This window comes from Pristiophorus japonicus, chromosome 7 (genome assembly GCF_044704955.1).
Source record: "Pristiophorus japonicus isolate sPriJap1 chromosome 7, sPriJap1.hap1, whole genome shotgun sequence".
Taxonomy (NCBI): Eukaryota; Metazoa; Chordata; class Chondrichthyes; family Pristiophoridae; genus Pristiophorus; species Pristiophorus japonicus.
Genome location: NC_091983.1, coordinates 217517009 through 217536565, shown reverse-complemented (window position 1 = coordinate 217536565; position 19557 = coordinate 217517009). Strand labels below are relative to the sequence as shown.

Below are 19557 nucleotides of genomic sequence, written 5' to 3'. Positions count from 1 at the left end.
GACATCGCCCTTGTCCCATCACCTCCCCCCTTAACCAGGTGACGTTCTGTGCACAATTCCAGTTCACCGATTCTCTTTGTCTCTTCACAGACTCCCCGGTGGCCAATGCGGCACTCCAGCTCGTTGGACAGCTGGAACCTCCCTCTGTCCCCTGACCCTCTGTCCCCCGACCCTCTGTCCCCCTCAATGGAGGTAAGCTGGTTTCCATTCTTGTCCAATATGTGGCCGTGTGTTATTTTGCAGTTAAATACAACGACCAATTTGCATACAACAGCAGTGAGATAAATGACCAGTTAATCAGCTTTTATTTTGGGTGATGGTGATCAATGTTCCCTCTAAATTTTTTATGTGGCCCGCCCGGCCCTTTAACGGGCTGCGTGGGTAATTCAAAACTCCACACGGGTGCAGTTTTCCCATTTAAAAGCCGGCTGTGCGGGACAGGCAGAGCGCTGGGCGACTGTGAGCTTGAAGCGAGCTTTGGTGGTGATTGAGGGTTCAGTGTTGGCCAGGACCCCTCCGTCAAATAGTGCCATGAAATCTTTTGCAGCCACCCAAACCGGGCCTCACTTTAACATCCCATCCGTAATTTCTCGGTGTCAGCCCAAATTGTGTGCTCGAGCCCTGGAGTGGGGCTTGAAGTCATGGTCTTCTATTCCGGGGGCAAGAAGGCACCCACCGAGCCAAGGCTGACACTAAGGTGGAGGGCAGGGATTGCGGTGGGCGGGAGGGGCGGCGGGGGGTGGGGGGGGGTACTTGGATCAGGTCTACAATGGACTAGTCACAGAATAAAGCTCCCTTTACTCTGGCCCAACAATGTGTCTGAGCCCTAACTTCAGAAGGGCCCGGGAGCAATATTTCCATTTCCCCCGCCAAGATAAAATTCCTGATTTGGTGCCACGTTATTGGCAGTTTTGTGCCCGAGGCTCACACCCATGCCAAAGATTGGGTTGGCACTGTACCCCCAAGCTCAGACCCTATCAATGTGAGCTAGACTGAAGCGTACCAGGGCAAGTCGGGCCCCTGGATGAAAGGTCAGTGTTGCACCTCACTGCAGCATTCCTTCCTACAAAAGTTGGAATTCCTCTTCTAACTTGGGTGGGGATGGATGGATTCTGTGGGATCCACTCCCAAGCAATGACAAGAGGGAACAGCCTCATTCATTTTTCTCTGGGAGGTGTAGGGTACAAGGCTCCTCTCGAGAACACAAACATAGGAATTGCAAAACAAAGGAAAGTCCATCTAGTTCGCCTGCCACCATCCTGGTAATCGTTTGATGCAATAATAATGCAGTTATTGACTAATCACAGCAATCGATCACGAACAGTCACGCGCTGTCCAAATTCTCCACTTGTCCAATCATCCACTTTAAAACCGGCCGCACCAGGAACACAGGACGTAGTGTCCAATCTCACCTGACGTTCTGCTTCCTTTCCAGCCATTTCTATCCTTGGGGAAAATGCATCATAACAGCTGGTCAGAGGGGCTACCTGTCCCCATGTCCCCCACTTCACCCACTCCAAAGGTAAGTTCATCTTCCTGTTCCCTGTCCCCTCCCCCACAGTGGGATTGACTGGATACAGGAACAATTTAACTGTTGACGTTGGATACTTGTGAGTCAGTGACTCAATCACACCACAGGCAGCTGGTGTCACCGGGTTAATTATTTCCTGCAAATTTAATATGTCCTTACTATACAAATGCACATGAGGCCCATACTAGAGAGAAGGTCACTCTGTGACCAGTCCTTTATTAGCCAGCACTGAAGTGATGAAGGTGGGTGGAGCTTCCCCGCTTATACCTGAAAGTCCAGGTTAGGAGTGTCTCCCACAAGTTCACCACCTAGTGGTCATTGTTCTCACGATGTACAACTGAGGTCAATTTATACATGGGTTACAGTAACAGCTGAATACATGACAAAATCCTCAGTCCACCTCAGTTCTTCCACAGGCCCCTGAGATGCCATGATTCTACGTCTTCTAGAAAGAGGCTTTAGATGGATCACAAGTAGTACAGGTCCTTACAACTGGCAAAGCCATAGAGGGCTACTTCCAAACCCAGCCCAGAGTGTGTGACCCACTGTACCACATGGTCCCAGAGGGGAAAGGTCAGAGTGTGACCCACTGTACCACATGGTCCCAGAGGGGAAAGGTCAGAGTGTGACCCACTATAACACATGGTCCCAGCGGAGAAAGGTCAGTGTGTGACCCACTGTACCACATAGTCCCAGAGGGGAAAGGTCAGAGTGTGACCCACTGTACCACATGGTCCCAGAGGAGAAAGGTCAGAGTGTGACCCACTGTACCACATGGTCCCAGAGGGGAAAGGTCAGAGTGTGACCCACTGTACCACATGGTCCCAGAGGGGAAAGGTCAGTGTGTGACCCACTGTACCACATGGTCCCAGAGGGGAAAGGTCAGAGTGTGACCCACTGTACCACATAGTCCCAGAGGGGAAAGGTCAGAGTGTGACCCACTATAACACATGGTCCCAGCGGAGAAAGGTCAGTGTGTGACCCACTGTACCACATGGTCCCAGAGGAGAAAGGGTAGTATTCGAAATCTGGGACAATAGTAACCATTCCTAGCTGAACAATGCCGTCTCTTTAAACCGCAGAACCCAGAGATTGACGCCGCTGGATTACAGATGATCTTAAACAAAGTCTTTCTGGAAGGTTAGTAACTAGCTCCAGATCTGATGAGTGGTTCCATCTGCAGTGTGGAGCTGTGTCTCCTCCTCCTGCTGCTGTGTGTCTGCAGCAATCTCCGTTCGTACTGAGCCCCCATTCTTTGTTTTCATTATCACAGACCAGAAGCGATTGGAAGGCTTCAGCCTGGATAACTGCAGAGGGATTGTGCTGCTAATGGACGTATCCTTAAACTCCACTCTCCCCGGCATGATAGTCACCCGACATTGTAGTTTATGACCTCAGCCTCTCTTGTTGTTTTTATGTCCTACCTCTCTGTATAGATCGATCCTTGTGTTTCAATGTCGCCCCTGCCACCTGTCCACGTGTTTCAATGGGGATTAATTCCTACTGTTTATGCCTAGTTCCAGGGTTTCCGCTGCTCTTGAGCTGAACTCATTGGAAACGAGTGGGAGCACTATCGCTGGAATGCACCCCCACCCCCCCATCCCCCGACATTGCTGTGTCTCCCCACATTCTTCCCCAAGCCTCCCTGTGCATCTTCATCTCTCCCCTGCCTTCCTTTATGCAACCCTGTGTCTTCCTGTCGCTCCGCCCCTCCACATGACTTGGCTGGAAGCACCCTTGCTGACCCAGGCTGGCACTGAGGGAGTGCTGCACTGTCAGGTGGGACATCAACCAAGGAGCACAAAATGACCGGCACATTGTCAAACCAGTTGAGGAAGGAAAGCTGTCTGAAAGTGTCTTCGTCGCTGTGTGGAGCAGAAGCTAATGGGTGTTGTCCTTTTGTAGGCAGCTTCCTTGGAGAAGGAGTAAACTGTGTGACCAGAGGGGTCTGATCTGCTGGCAGTGTTCGGCAGTCCGCCATCCTATCGGAGAGACCTGAGACTGGATAGGGAAGGGGGTGGAGGGGGGAGAGATAGACCTGAGACTGGGGCGGGGGAGGGGAGGAGGAGATAGACCTGAGACTGAGGGAGGTGGGGGGGGGGAGAGACCTGAGACTGGGGGAGGGGGGGGAGAGACCTGAGACTGGGGGAGGGGGGGGAGCGAGACCTGAGACTGGGGGAGGGGGGAGAGACCTGAGACTGGGGGAGGGGGGAGAGAGACCTGAGACTGGGGGGAGGGGGGGGGGAGGAGACCTGAGACTGGGGGAGGGGGGGGGAGAGACCTGAGACTGGGGGAGGGGGGGGTGAGAGACCTGAGACTGGGGAGAGGGGGGGGAGAGACCTGAGACTGGGGTGGGGAGGAGATAGACCTGAGACTGGGGGAGGGGGGGAGAGACCTGAGACTGGGGGAGGAGGGGAGAGACCTGAGACTGGGGGAGGGGGGGGAAGAGACCTGAGACTGGGGGGGGGGGGAGAGACCTGAGACTGGGGGAGGGTGGGGGGAGAGACCTGAGACTGGGGGAGGGGGGAGAGACCTGAGACTGGGGGAGGGGGGGGAGAGACCTGAGACTGGGGGAGGGGGAGAGACCTGAGACTGGGGGGAGGGGGGGGGGGGGAGAGACCTGAGACTGGGGGAGGGTGGGGGGAGAGACCTGAGACTGGGGGAGGGGGGGGGGTGAGAGACCTGAGACTGGGGGAGAGGGGGGAGAGACCTGAGACTGGGGTGGGGGAGGAGATAGACCTGAGACTGGGGGAGGGGGGGGGGAAGACCTGAGACTGGGGGAGGAGGGGGAGAGACCTGAGACTGGGGGAGGGGGGGGGGAGAGAGACCTGAGACTGGGGGGGGGGGGGGAGAGACCTGAGACTGGGGGAGGTGGGGGGAGAGACCTGAGACTGGGGGAGGGGGGGAGAGACCTGAGACTGGGGGAGGGGGGGGAGAGACCTGAGACTGGGGGAGGGGGGAGAGACCTGAGACTGGGGGAGGGGGGGGGGGAGAGACCTGAGACTGGGGGAGGGTGGGGGGAGAGACCTGAGACTGGGGGAGGGGGGGGGAGAGACCTGAGACTGGGGGAGGGGGGGGGGAGAGACCTGAGACTGAGGGGGGGGGGGGGAGAGACCTGAGACTGGGGGAGGGGGGGGGAGAGACCTGAGACTGGGGGAGGGGGGGGGAGAGAGACCTGAGACTGGGGGAGGGGGGAGATACCTGAGACTGGGGGGGGGGGGAGAGACCTGAGACTGGGGGAGGGGTGGGGGGGAGAGACCTGAGACTGGGGGAGCGTAGGGGGAGAGACCTGAGACTGGGGGAGGGGGGAGAGACCTGAGACTGGGGGGGGGGGGGGAGAGACCTGAGACTGGGGGAGGGGGGAGAGACCTGAGACTGGGGCGGGGGGGGGGGGGGGGAGACCTGAGACTGAGGGAGGGGGGGGGGGAGAGATCTGAGACTGGGGGAGGGTGGGGGGAGAGACCTGAGACTGGGGGAGGGGGGAGAGACCTGAGACTGGGGGAGGGGGTGGGGGAGAGACCTGAGACTGGGGGAGGTGGGGAGAGGAGATAGACCTGAGACTGGGGGAGGGGGGAGAGACCTGAGACTGGGGGAGGGGTGAGAGACCTGAGACTGGGGGAGGGGGGGGAGAGAGACCTGAGACTGGGGGAGGGGGGAGAGACCTGAGACTGGGGGAGGGGGGGGGAGAGACCTGAGACTGGGGGAGAGACCTGAGACTGGGGGAGGGGGGAAAGACCTGAGACTGGGGGAGGGGGGGGGAGAGACCTGAGACTGGGGGAGGGGGGAGAGACCTGAATCTGGGGGAGGGCGGGGAGAGACCTGAGACTGGGGAATAGGGGGGGGGAGAGACCTGAGACTGGGGGAGGGGGGGGGAGAGACCTGAGATTGGGGGAGGGGGGGGAGAGGAGATAGACCTGAGACTGGGGGAGGGGGGAGAGACCTGAGACTGGGGGAGGGGGGAGAGACCTGAGACTGGGGGAGGGGCGGGGAGAGACCTGAGACTGGGGAGGGTGGGGGGAGAGACCTGAGACTGGGGGAGTGGGGGGGGAGAGACCCGAGACTGGGGGAGGGGGGGGAGAGACCTGAGACTGGGGGAGGGGGGGGGGAGAGACCTGAGACTGGGGGAGGGGGCGGGGGAGAGACCTGAGCCTGGGGGAGGCGGGGGGAGAGACCTGAGACTGGGGGAGGGGGGGGGGAAGTGACCTGAGACTGGGGGAGGGGGGGGAGAGACCTGAGACTGGGGGAGGGTGGGGGGAGAGGCCTGAGACTGGGGGAGGGGGGAGAGACCTGAGACTGGGGGAGGGGGTTGGGAGAGACCTGAGACTGGGGGAGGGGGGAGAGACCTGAGACTGGGGGAGGAGGGGGGTGAGACCTGAGACTGGGGGAGGGGGGAGAGACCTGAGACTGGGGGAGGAGGGGGGTGAGACCTGAGACTGGGGGAGGGGGGAGAGACCTGAGACTGGGGGGAGGGGGGGGGGGATAGACCTGATAAGGGGGGGGGGGAGGGAGGAGATAGACCTGAGACTACAGGGGGGAGGGGGGGAGATAGACCTGATACTGGAGGGGGTGGGGGGGTGGGGGAGAGACCTGAGACTGGGGTGGGGGGGGGGGGGAGGAGATAGACCTGAGACTCGAGAGGGGAGAGACCTGAGACTGTGGGGGGGTGGGGGTGGAGGCGGGGGGGGAGATAGACCTGAGACTGCAGGGGCGGGGGTGGGGGGGAGAGACCTGAGACTGGGGGGGTGTGGGGGAGATAGACCTGAGACTGCAGGGTGGGGGGAGAAACCTGAGACTGCAGGGGGGAGGGGGGGAGAGACCTGAGACTGGAGGGGTGATGGGGGAGAGACCTGAGGCTGTGGGGGGTGGGGGCGAGGGGGGGAGCAATAGACCCGAGACTGCAGGGGTGGGGTGGGGAGAGACCTGAGACTGGGGGGGGAGGGGGGGGAATAGACCTGAGACTGCAGGGGGGGCGGAGTGGGTGGAGATAGACCTGATACTGGAGGGGTGAGGGTGGAGAGACCTGATACTGGAGTGGTGAGGGGGAAGAGACCTGAAACTGGGGCGGGGGGGGAGGGGGGAGGAGATAGACCTGAGACTGCAGGGGTGAGGGGGGGAGAGACCTGAGACTGGGGGGGAGGCGGGGGGGAGATAGACCTGATACTGGAGGGGTGAGGGTCGAGAGACCTGATACTGGAGAGGTGAGGTGGGAGAGACCTGAGACTGGGGGTGAGGGGGGGGAGATAGACCTGATACTGGAGGGGTGAGGGTCGAGAGACCTGATACTGGAGAGGTGAGGTGGGAGAGACCTGAGACTGGGGGTGAGGGGGGGGAGATAGACCTGATACTGGAGGGGTGAGGGTGAAGAGACCTGAGACTGGCGGGGGGGGGGGGGGGGGGGAGACCTGAGACTGTGGTGGGGGGAGGAGATAGACCTGATACTGGAGGGGGGGGGGGGGGGGAGAGACCTGAGACTGGGGGGACGGAACCTGAGACTGCAGGGGTTGGGTGGGAGAGACTTGAGACTGGCGGGGATGTAGACCTGAGACGGGGGGCAGGGGGAAGGCTATACCTGAGACTGCAGGGGTCGGGGCGGGGGTGGGTGTAGACCTGAGACTTGGGGCAGGCGGGGGGTAGACCTGAGACTGCAAGGGTGTGGAGGGGTGGAGCTGAGGGTGGGGGTAGACCTGAGACTGGCGGGGGAGACTGGAGGTAGACCTGACATTGGGGTTTGAGATGCCACCCATTCGCGATGAGCTGGACAAGCAATGAAAGGCTCTCCCCTGGTAATCTGCAGACATTAATTTGTTGAACTTCAGCAGTGCCTGTTTGGGGTTCCTTTTGCCTTGGCTCTTGCCAATCTGCCCTCGGTTCTCTCGGCTCTGGTATGTGCGGTGTGTCATGGCGAGCAGTGAGTGTGCCCTCCACAATGAACAAACACAAACTCCAGCTGTGTGAGGTTATCGGTGGTTTGGAGACACATACCAGGTGAATGGGTATGCACTGACCTCAGACACCCTGGGCGAGATCTTGCCTTTCTGCGATTGGGTAAGGCAGGTGATAGCAAGTCGGCCAGCCTTCAATGGAAATAAAAACCAGGAGAGATGTAAAACGGGCGGTAGATTCGCTATCACCCACTTTACAACATCGCACAGAGTCAAGATCTATCTGGTCTTCCTTCAAACTCCTTCCTACAGCCACGGGCTCCTGTCTCTTTAGATACTAACCTGTGAGAGACATAATTTTACCTCAGGCCCGGCAGCCAGCAGCACAAATGCCTGACAAATCGCAGCACAATCCACACTCGTGTTTTACACACATTGATCGGCATGTTGAGACTTAACTGGTGACACAGTTCAGTGGAACGGGAAAACTCAACAAGCACGATTTCAGACGCCTATGGAATAAACTTGCGATTTTTAAGGTACGATGAAGCACAAAGAAAAGGTTCACAAGGCGTGTTTGTTAATGACTGACTGATGGATGTACTCTATTCTTATCCATCGCCCGATCTGCCATAATCCATGACCCTTGACCTTGGCCAGTCCACTTGCGACCTCGTAGCCTATGTCGTGTATCTCTGGAGTTCTGTGACACTGTGCACTGTTAATTGCTTTGGGCATTACCATAACCTTTGACACCCCGACTATCTTAATTTTCTCTCAGATTGCTTGGGATGGGAGTGGTTATGGTATTGGACTAGCAACCAGGAATTCAAATCCCATTGATCGTTAACCTTGGACATTTATCTGGAAAATGACCATGAAAACTGCCAGAGTGGCTTCAAAACCCAGCTGGTTCAGTGATGCCTGTCAGGGAAGGGGACCAGCCACCCCTATCTGATCTGGTCCTCAGGGCGACTAGAGGTGGCCAATAAATGCTATTTCGCCCAGTGCCACTCGTATTCTGAGAATAAATTAAACAAAGACTGTCTTTTCAATGCCCTCAGGGGTGGGTTCCCTAGGGCCCACTTCCTTCCTTATATCGATGACGTCCTCTGCTCATCAGTCAACCCTGTCCAATCATTTCATGACGTTTCCTTGTCTGAGCACACGCAACATCCAGTCCTCTTGTAGGGCAATGGCTGAATCACACCTTGAGCCCCTTCACATAGAACATAAGAAATAGGAGCAGGAGTAGGCCATACGGCCCCTCGAGCCTGCTCCGCCATTCAATAAGGTCATGGCTGATCTGATCATGGACTCAGCTCCATTTCCCTGCCCACTCCCCATAATCCCTTATCTCCTTATCGTTTAAGAAACTGTCTATTTCTGTCTTAAATTTATTCAATGTCCCAGCCTCCACAGCTCTCTGAGGCAGCGAATTCCACAGATTTACAACCCTCTGAGAGAAGAAATTTCTCCTCATCTCAGTTTTAAATGGGCGGCCCCTTATTCTAAGATCGTGCCCTCTAGTTCTAGTCTCCCCCATCAGTGGAAACATCCTCTCTGCATCCATCTTGCCAAGCCCTCTCATAGTCTTATATGTTTCGATAAGATCACCTCTCATTCTTCTGAATTCCAATGAGTAGAGGCCCAACCTACTCAACCTTTCCTCATAAGTCAACTCATTCATCTGCCACATGGGACCAGTTCCATATTCGTGGGGGGTGGTACCAGGGCCAGTAGTGACGTTAGAGGGGTGCACACCCAACGGGACGGGCAGGAAGTCGAACGTTCTTTGGGAGGCTGCCACAGGCCGGAAGGGCCGACAAATTACAAGTTCGCCCGCCCTGTTCAGTGACTCTCTTTGCTGGTGGACCTCCAATTCTATCTGGGCTTGTGAAACCCTGTACCTATGTCCTTCCAACGACCACATTGCTGGGATAGGGTGGGTATTCCGTGGGAGCCCGCAAATTCCAGCAGAAACACCCCAAATCGAGGCGCGACTGGAGTGGGGGAGGGCCACGGAAGAAGTACCCAGCCCAGCCTCCATTCGAATTTGCCCGTGGAACTGCACCCCAAATTCCAGCCCCGAGACTCCTGGGACACCTGACTTTCACCCAAAGGCGGAGCAGAATGTTCCCGGCCCTTGTTTCTTTTGGTTAAAATCAGTCAAAGTTCACAGTCCTAATTGTTACCCAGCGTCCCATACACCCCCCCCGCCCCCAACCCCCACCGCCCTTGGCGGAGGTTGCACACTATGGTGGGTGAGGACTGAACCAGGATTGGCTACGGCGGCTCCCCAAGGCCAAATAGCCCGCTGGCGCAGTCCAGACTCATACCTGAGGCATGGCCACTTGGCAGAAATAGTCAAGATGGTAGGAGGAGAGTAAAAGAGAGAAAAGTGGCCCTCCGCCAGGGCAGTGCGGCCTCTGTGCTCACAGGAGCAAACTTCTCCGAGTCGTTACATTCAGGATGAAGCTGGCTGCCTCTCGGCTGGCACTTCCATAAGGAGCTCTTCCCTTTTATTCATGGGAATCTCCAGCCATCCTTTGCCCTTCCTCTCCCAAATCTCCTCAGTCCCACTGTTCAAGTTCCCCTGGTTTCATCAGTTGGTGCATTTTTAGCCCCAGCTACAAGTTAACCACAAGTTAACTGTTTTAAACCATCATTACCTATCCACCACCCCTGCTCTCTGCTTCTCAAATTTGGTTTCCAAATTCCTGAACTTCTCTGGACATCAAGACTATGCTTCTGCACTGGACGACACTGGATTACGTTACTACCCTACTGCACTGGATTACACAATTATCCTTCTGCATTGGACGACACTGGATTACGTTACTACCCTACTGCACTGGATTACACAATTATCCTTCTGTACTGGACTACACTGGATTACACTTCGGCACTGGATTACATTACTACCCTACTGCACTGGATTACACAATTACCCTCCTGCACTGGACTACACTGGATTACACTTCGGCACTGGATTACATTACTACCCTTCTGCACTGGATTACACAATTACCCTCCTGCACTGGACTACACTATAAGACTCATTTGCTATGTCAAAAATTTGCTGTTAAAAATGTATCTTCCTCACAGTGGCTATTTCTCTGCTGCGCTGGGTGCCTCGTTCGACTGTTTTTTCTGCTTTGTTGCTCGCTGGCTTGTGTGGTTTTAGAAACATAGAAAATAGGAGCAGTAGTAGGCCATTCGGCCCTTCGAATCTGTACCACCATTCAATATGATCATGGCTGATCCTTTATCTCAACACCATATTCCCGCTTTTCCCCCATACTCCTTGATGCCTTTTGTTTCTAGAAATCTATCTATCCCCCGTGTTTTACATGTTCTCCGCTGCTTCTGCTCTACCGTGACCCCCAACTTCGCCTCAACTCCACCATCATCTTTCTGCACCGCAGAATTCGCATTACCCCGGCAATAACCTCCACCCTCCAATTCTTTACCCTTCAATCAGCTTCTGGACTTCACCCGCCTGCTACACCTGACTCCAAACTTGGACAGCAGTTCGTCGAAGCTTCATGCCGACTCCATCCTACCCATGTCAACTTTTTCCCTCCACGGGACCTCCGACTTTAACTCTGGACTCTTTACTATTGTCATCAACCTATTCCCTGTCACTACCAGGAAATATGCATCTCTATAATTGCTATGTAACCGGGCCTACCTAACTTGAGTTTTCCCTGTGTCCATTTGCGTGCACAGTTTGGCTGCTGCTTCGGACCTGGGCCATTCACTTGTATTTCCACACCTTTCTCCCCCTTTTTCTTTTTCTCTCGATCGCTCCCTGACCGGTCTCTCCTGTCATCCTGCCTCCTTTCATCTCTCCTATCTCGGATAGGCTGTCCTCCCAAATCCCTACCCCAACCCTTCATTTCTCTTTGACCTTCCTACTCTCCTGCCGCTGTCCCAGGTTCGACTCCCTGTTAGATAATCCTGCAGCTTCCCTCTGTGCCTCTCTTGGCAACCTCTGCAGGGCCTATCGTGGCACTCATCGCTGTCTCCTCACGAGCAGCAACCCCAACTGTCCAATCCTACTCTCTCACTGAACTTGCCACCCAGCTTGCCTGGGGAGGGGGGGGTGCTAACCTTGCCAAATCTCCTCCCCGTCCAACTCGCCCCTCCAAGCACTGGCCCTGTGTACGCTGGCAGTGTAACAGCCATTACCGACCCTCTCTGTATCTCCCTCCAGAACATCCCTTCGCTTGCGAACAAGGCCCTCGCCATCCATGAGCTTATCGTGGATGATTGCATCGATATCATGGTCCTGTCGGAAACATCAGGCTCACATCACCAAATCACACCTTGGTCTGGCCCTCTACTCCTCCAGCACTTTCTCCTCCTTTGAACATCTCGCCTTATTCCACCCCCTCACCTCTCATTTAAAATTCTCATCCTCTACCGCCCATCCAAATACCATAAACATTTTATCACCGAGATATCCTCACTGCTTTCCTCCCTCAGCCTCTGCACCAGGCGGTTTCTCATCTTCGGTGATTTCAACATCCATCTCAATTCATCATGCTCGCTCTCCTCTGAGTTCAGTAACCTCCTGTCCTCCCTTAATATCTCCCTCCATGTAAACTCCCCAACCCATATTCATGGCCTTACCATCTCTCGTGGTCTCACACCTGTGTCAGTCACAGATCTCTGACCACTTCCTCATATCGCTCACCACCCCCATTTCCCCTCCCCCCCCCCCCTCCCACCCAACTTCTTTCTATGTCCGCCCCCAGAAAAACTCTCTCCAGGCTCTCTTACAACTGCACCTATCAACTCCCAACTCCCAGCCTTTTGCCCTCCATTCACCATGACATATCTGCAGCTACTGATCTGCTCAATTACATCCTCACCACCACGTTTGATGCCCTAGTCCCTGTTAAAAACAACTACTCTGTCTCACCCTGGCCATTCCCCCGGTACAGCCCTGATCTTTGCTCCTTAACGCCAAGTGACACGGACTTGAACGGATATGGCGGACAACTGGTTTAGCCATTCACTACCAGACCTGGCTGGAACACATAAAGCATTATCGTGACTTGCTTTTGTCTGCCATAAATGCTCACTATTCCAGAATCATTCTGGAATGCAAAGATAAACCTATGGCTATTATTAAAACCCTCTCCCCTGTCTCCTCCACACTCACCTCTGACAATAAGTGTGAGGAGCTCATGGCCTTTTTTGTCTCTAAGATTGAGACCATCCGTTCCACCGCCTCTGCCTCTTCCCCTCATTCCCCTAGCCAACCGGGCCAAACTTCCTCTAAGGATTCCCCCCTGCCCTAGCCCTGACCTCACAACCTTCTCCAGTTTCTCTCCGATCTCCCCTCGTGCCCTTTCCGAGCTCATCCGGTCCAGGAGACCCACTTCCTGCTCCCTTGACCATATTCCCACCAAACTGCTGACCACCCAACTTACCTTTTTTGGCTCTCATGTTAGCTGACATTGTTAATGGTTCACTCTCTTCAGTTACTTTCCCCCTCGCCCTCAAATCTGCCATCATCACCCTCCCTTCAAAAAGCCAACCCTTGACCCCTCCGTCCTTGTAAATTACTGCCGCATCTCCAAACCTCCCTTTCCTCTCCAAAGTCCTTGAACGTGTTGTTGCCTCCCAAGTCCATGCCCATCTTTCCTGCAACTCCCATGTTTGAATCCCTCCAATCCGGTTTCTGACCCTGCCACAGAACCGAAACGGCTTTCATCAAAGTCACAAATGACATCCTTCGTGACTGTGACAAAGGCAAACTATCCCTCTTCGGTCTGCAGCCTTTGACACAGTTGCCCATTCCATCCTCCTCCAACGTTTCTCCACCTTCGTCCAGCTGGGTGGGACTGCACTCGCTGGTTCCATTCTTACCTATCTAACCGTAGCCAGAGAATCACCTGCAATGGCTTCTCTTCCCGCCCCACATCGTTACCTCTGGTGTCCCCCAAGGCTCTATCCTTGGCTCCCTCCTATTTCTCATCTACATGTTGCCCCTTGACGACATAATCCGGAAACATACCATCAGTTTCCACATGTACGCTGATTGCGCCCAGCTCTACCTCGCCATCACATCTCTCGACCCCTCCACAGTCTCTAATTTATCAGACCGCTTGTCCAACATCTACTACTGGATGAGCAGACATTTCCACCAACGAAATATTGGGAAGATTGAAGCCATTGTTTTCGGTCCCCACCACAAACTCCGTTCCCTAGCCACTGACTCAGTCCCTCTCCCCAACCTCTGTCTGAGGCTGAACCACACTGTTCACAACCTATGTGTCATATTTGACCCTGAAATCCGCTTCCGGACATATATCAGCGGTATAACTAAGACTAGCTATTTCCATCTCCGTAACATCGCCCATCTCTGCCCCTGCCTCAGCTCATCCACTGCTGAAACCCTCATCCATGCCTTTGTTACCTCTAGACTTGACTACTCTGACACACTCCTGGCTGGCCTCCCACATTCTACCCTATGTAAACTAGAGGTCATCCACAACTCGGCTGCCCGTGTCCTAACTTGCACCAAGTCACGATCACCCATCACTCCTGTGCTCGCTGACCTACATTGGCTCCCGGTTAAGCAATGCCTCGATTTCACAATTCTCATCCTTGATTTCAAATCCCTCCATGGCCTCGCCCCTCCCTATTTCTATAATCTCCTCCAGCCCCACAAGCCCCCGTGATGTCTGCACTCCTCTAATTCTGCCCTCTTGAGCGCCCCTGATTATAATCGCTCAACCATTGGTGGCTGTGCCTTCTGTTGCCTAGGCCCTAAGCTCTGGAACTCCCTCCCTAAACCTCTCCACCTCCCTATTTCTCTTTCCTCTTTTAAGACGCTGCTTAAAACCTCCCTCGTCATCTGCCCTAATTTCTTCTTATGTGGCTCGGTGTCAATAACACTCCTGTGAGACGCCCTGAGATGTTTTACTAGGTTAAAGGTGCTATATAAATGCAAATTGCTGTTGTGTCAGGATCTCTTCCACAAGAGGGACGTGGATGACTCGGGGTTTCTGGATCTGATACAGCTGTCTGACAGCTTTCAGGAAGTTGGTAAGTACTACGCTTATTCCTTGCAATCTGAGATTTCCAATTATGCCAGTAGGATTGGCCATCGGGAGCTTGAGTTACAGGGACAGGTTAATCAAGTTAGGCATGTCTTCTCTGGAGCAAAGGGGACTTCAAGGTGAGATCATTATTCCAAGAGAATGGAGGGAATTGACATCAGGGCAAAAATATGGTGGTTCAGAGTAAGAATATTTGTGAGAAGCAGTTTCTTTTCAAGTGAGTGGACAGCCAGTTGGCAGGTCTCTACTCATGCTACTCTAGGGTCAGGAGCTGAGGGGGGCAAGTAGCATTACTCTGTATCTAACCCGTGCTGTACCGGCCCTGGGAGTGTTTGATGGGACAGTGTAGAGGGAGCTTTACTCTGTATCTAACCCATGCTGTACCGGCCCTGGGAGTGTTTGATGGGACAGTGTAGAGGGAGCTTTACTTTGTATCTAACCTCATGCTGTACCTGCCCTGGGAGTATTTGATGGGACAGTGTTGAGGGAACTTTATTCTGTATCTAACCCCGTGTTGTACCCATCTGAGAGTGTTTGATGGGACAGTGTTGAGAGAGCTTTACTCTGTATCTAAGCTGTCACTCTGTCATCACCATCAACATTGCCCCAAAACAGCGATGGCAACAGAAACAATGCCACAGAAAAATCGACGCTGGAGCACTCCGAGATCCTGCTAAGAAGGCCCTATTCAGCCAGTGCCTCGCTACCAACCTGCTGACTCCCAGTGACCCAGAGACACAGAGTATCCACAGTGTGCCTGGTCAACACTCAACACCTCCATAATTAGCACCTGCGAGGAGACACTCGGTCACTTGACCAAAAAAGACCAGGACTAGTTCGACGAGAACGACCAGGAGATCCAGGGGCTAATCTGCCGCAAGCACAAGGCATTCTTGGAATGGAAGCAGCAACACAACTTGAGGGCACGAAAGCAGCTCTACAGATGTCTGAAGGCCGAGGTCCAACAGAAAACTCGCACCTAAAGGACAGATGGTGGGTGGAGAAAGCTCAAGAAATCCATCAGCTAGCCGATAACCACGAGTGCGAGGATTCTTTACCGCAGTCAAGACCACCTACAGCCCAAGCACCCAAGGCTGTACCCCACTGCTGACCAAGAACGGAGAGGTGTTCAACAAGGACAGCGATGCAGTCAGTGCCCGCTGGAAGAAGCACTTCAAGGATCTCCTCAACCGAGACTCTGTCTTCGACGTGAGTGTCCTTGACTCCATCCCACAGCATGCCACCCGCCACCACCTCAGCACAACTCCAGCCCGGCACGAGGTTGAAAGGCCATCCGACAACTGAAGAACAACAAGGCCTCAGGAGCAGCTGGAATCCCCACCGAAGCACAAAAACATGGCGGAGAAGCACGACTGGCGCAGATCCATGAACTCATCTCTCTTATCTGGAAGGATAAGATCTCAGAAACGCTGTAAATGTGACCGTCTTCAAGAAAGGTGACAAGTCCGGCGCAGTAACTACGAGGATGTCGACCACTGGTAAAGTCATTACAAGAATCCTCCTCAATCGCCTTCTCCCTGTGGCTGAAGAGCTCCTCCCAGAGTCGCAATGCGGATTCCGCCTACTAAGGGGCACAATGGACTTGATCTTCACCGCACGGCAGATACAAGAGAAATGCAGGGAACAGCACCAACCTCTGTACATGGCCTTCTTTGACCTCACAAAAGCCTTCGACACTGTCAACCATGAGGGATCATGGAGCGTCCTCCTCAGATTCGGCTGCCCTCAAAAGTTTGTCACCATCCTCCACCTGCTTCACGATGACATGCAAGCCGTGATCCTGACCAATGGATCCACCACAGACCCATTCCATGTTCGGACCGGGGTTAAGCAAGGCTGTGTCATCGCACCAACCGCCTTCTCGATCTTCCTCGCTGCCATGCTCCACCTCACACTCAACAAGCTCCCCGCTGGAGTGGAGCTAAATTATAGGACAAACGGGAATCTGTTCAGCCTCCGCTGCCTCCAGGCCAGATCCAAGGTCGTCCCATCCTCTGTCATCGAGTTACGGTAAGCAAACGACGTTTGCGTCTGCGCACACTCGGAGGCCAAACTCCAAACCATCGTCAACACCTTCACCGAGGCAAACGGGAGCACGGGCCTTACACTAAACATCCATAAAACAAAGGTCCTCTACCAGCCTGCTCCCGCCACACAGCACTGCCCCCCGGTTATCAAGATCCACGATGAGTCCCTGGACAACGTGGACCATTTTCCATAGCTCGGGAACCTACTGTCAACAAGGGCAGACATCAATAACGAGATCCAACACCGCCTTTAGTGTGCCAGTGCAGCCTTCGGTCGCCTGAGGAAGAGAGTGTTTGAAGACCAGGACCTCAAACCCGGCACAAAGCTCATGGTCTACCGATCAGTAGTGATACCCACCCTCTTATATGACTCAGAGACATGGACTATGTACAGGAGGCACCTCAAAGCACTGGAGAAGTACCACCAACGCTGCCTCTGCAAGATCCTGCAAATCCATTGGCAGGATAGGCACACCAACGTCAGTGACCTCGCTCAGGCCAACGTCCCCAGCACCGAAGCACTGACCACGCTCGATCAGCTCCGCTGGATGGGCCATATCGTCGGCATGCCTGACACGAGGCTCCCAAAACAAGCGCTCTACTCGGAGCTCCGACACGGCAAGCAAGCCCCAGGTGGGCAGAGGAAACACTTTAAGGACACCCTCAAAGCCTCCTTGAAAAAGTGCAACATCCCCACTGACTCCTGGGAATCCCTGGCCCAAGACTGCCCAAAGTGGAGGAAAAGCATCGGGGAAGGCGCTGAACACCTCGAGTCTCTTTGCCGAGAGCAAGCTGAAGCCAAGCGTCGACAGTGGAAGGAGCGCGCAGCAACCCAGGCTCCCCACCCACCCGTTCCTTCAACCACCGTTTGTCCCACCTGTGACAGAAACTGTAGATCCCGCATTGGACTCTTCAGTCACCTGAGAACTCATCTTTAGTGTGGAAGCAAGTCATCCTCGACTCCGAGGGGCTGCCTAAGAAGAAGGAGCTGTCCTGGGAGCGTTTGTTGGGACAGTGTAGAGGGAGCTTTACTCTGAATCTAACCCTTGCTGTAATTGACCTGCAAGTGTTTGATGGGACAGTGCAGAGGGAGCTTTGCTCCGTATCTAACCCGTATTATGCCTGCCTTGGGAGTGTTTGTTGGGTCAGAGTAGAGGGAGCTTTACTGAACTGGGAGTGTTTGATGGGACAGTGTAGAGGGAGCTTTACTCTGTATCTAACCCCGTGCTGTACCTGCCCTGGGATTGTTTGATGGGACAGTGTAGAGGAAGCTTTACTCTGTATCTAACCCCGTGCTGTACCTGCCCTGGGATTGTTTGATGGGACAGTGTAGAGGGAGCTTTACTCTGTATCTAACCCCGTACTGTACCTACCTTGGGAGTGTGTGAAGGTACAGTGTAGAGGGAGCTTTACTCTGTATCTAACCTCTGGTATACCTGCCCTGGGAGTGTTTGTTGGGACAGTGTAGAGGGAGCTTTACTCTGTATCTAACCCCGTACTGTATCTGTCCTGGGAGTGTGTGAAGGTACAGTGTAGAAAGAGATTTACTGTGTATCTAATCCCTGCTGTACCGGTTCTAGGAATTCTTGACACTGCCTCTGGTGGGTGTTCAATTCTCTGACACAAACATCCTTCACCTCAATGAGCGCTAAATTCACCAGAAAAAAGTTAAAAACAGGTAGTTGTTGATTAAATGTGACGGGTGCTGTAGTATATATCCATTTCTCCTTGTTGCGATGGAGTTTTTATCTTGTTGGATAACAAACACTGAGTCGGTGGTGCTCACTGGTTCTTCCCTTTGTATCTAAGGTTTTGGAGTTACTAACTCAGCTCTCAAACTCATGGCTCTGAGATACGGTGACTCGACGGGAAGGATCAGTCTGGAGAGTTTCATCAACTGCTTCCTCCGTGTGGAATTCACAACCAGTGAGTGATTCACTATCATCAACATAGGTCCATAGAATCGTACAGCACACAAGGAGCCATTCGGACCCTCGTGTCTTGCCAGCTCTTCGAAGAGTTAGCCAATTAGTCCTACTCTCTGCTATTTGCCCACAGCCCTTTTTAAGTATTTACCCAGTTGACTATTGAATCTGCCTCCACCACCCTTTCAGACTGTACATTCTAGATCATAACAACTCCTTGACTAAAAAATGTCTTCTCAACATCTCCCTAGCCTTTTTGGCAACTATTCTAAATCTGGTACAGACTCTCCTGCCAGTGGAAACATTTTCTCGCTATCTATTATATCAAATCATGATTTTGAACACCTCTATCAAATCTCCCCATAAGCTTCTCTGCTCTAAGGAGAACAATCCCAGCTTCTCCAATCTATCCACAAAGCTGAAGTCCCTCGTCCCTGGTACCATTCTCGTAAATCTCTTCTGCACCCACTCCAAGGCCTTGACATTTGGATTGCTTCTTCTCCTTGTGCATTTAGTGATTTGTGTACTTGGCCACCCCAATCCCTTTGCTCTCGCCACTAAGAAAATATTGCAGTTTGTTTAATAGAATTCCACAGGTTCACAATTCTCTGAGTGAAGAAGTTTCCCCTCATCTTGGTCCTAAATGGCTTACCCCTTATCCTTAGACTGTGACTCGGTTCTGAACTTCCCCAACATCGGAAACATTCTTCCTGCATCTAACCTGTCCAATCCTGTCAGATGTTAGATGTTTCTATGAGATCCCCTCTCATTCTTCTAAATTCGGTGAATATAAGCTAAGTCGATCCAGTCGATCCAGTCAGTCCTGCCATCCTGGGAATCAGTTTGGTGAACCTTCGCTGCACTCCCTCAATAGCAAGAATGTCCTTCCTCAGATTAGAAGACCAAAACTGTACACAATATTCAAGGCGTGGCCTCACCAAGGCCCTGTACAACTGCAGTAAGACCTCCCTGCTCCTATACTCAAATCCTCTCGCTATGAAGGCCAGCATGCCATTTGTCTTCTTCACCGCCTGTTGTACCTGCATGCCAACCTTCAGTGACTGATGTACCATGACACCCAGGTCTCGTTGC

At 53.8% G+C, this 19557-nt stretch overlaps 1 protein-coding gene across 1 annotated transcript in view; it reads left to right on the top strand.

Annotated features, from left to right (window-relative positions):
- LOC139266668 (calpain-14-like) overlaps nt 1-19557 on the top strand; it is a 111306-nt gene that overhangs the window by 76970 nt on the left and 14779 nt on the right. Inside the window, exons 16-22 of the mRNA XM_070884256.1 lie at nt 91-192; nt 1436-1522; nt 2614-2671; nt 2805-2866; nt 7884-7952; nt 14400-14478; nt 18350-18466. Coding sequence (XP_070740357.1) covers nt 91-192; nt 1436-1522; nt 2614-2671; nt 2805-2866; nt 7884-7952; nt 14400-14478; nt 18350-18466 — 574 coding nt within the window. The remainder of the gene's footprint in view (nt 1-90; nt 193-1435; nt 1523-2613; nt 2672-2804; nt 2867-7883; nt 7953-14399; nt 14479-18349; nt 18467-19557) is intronic.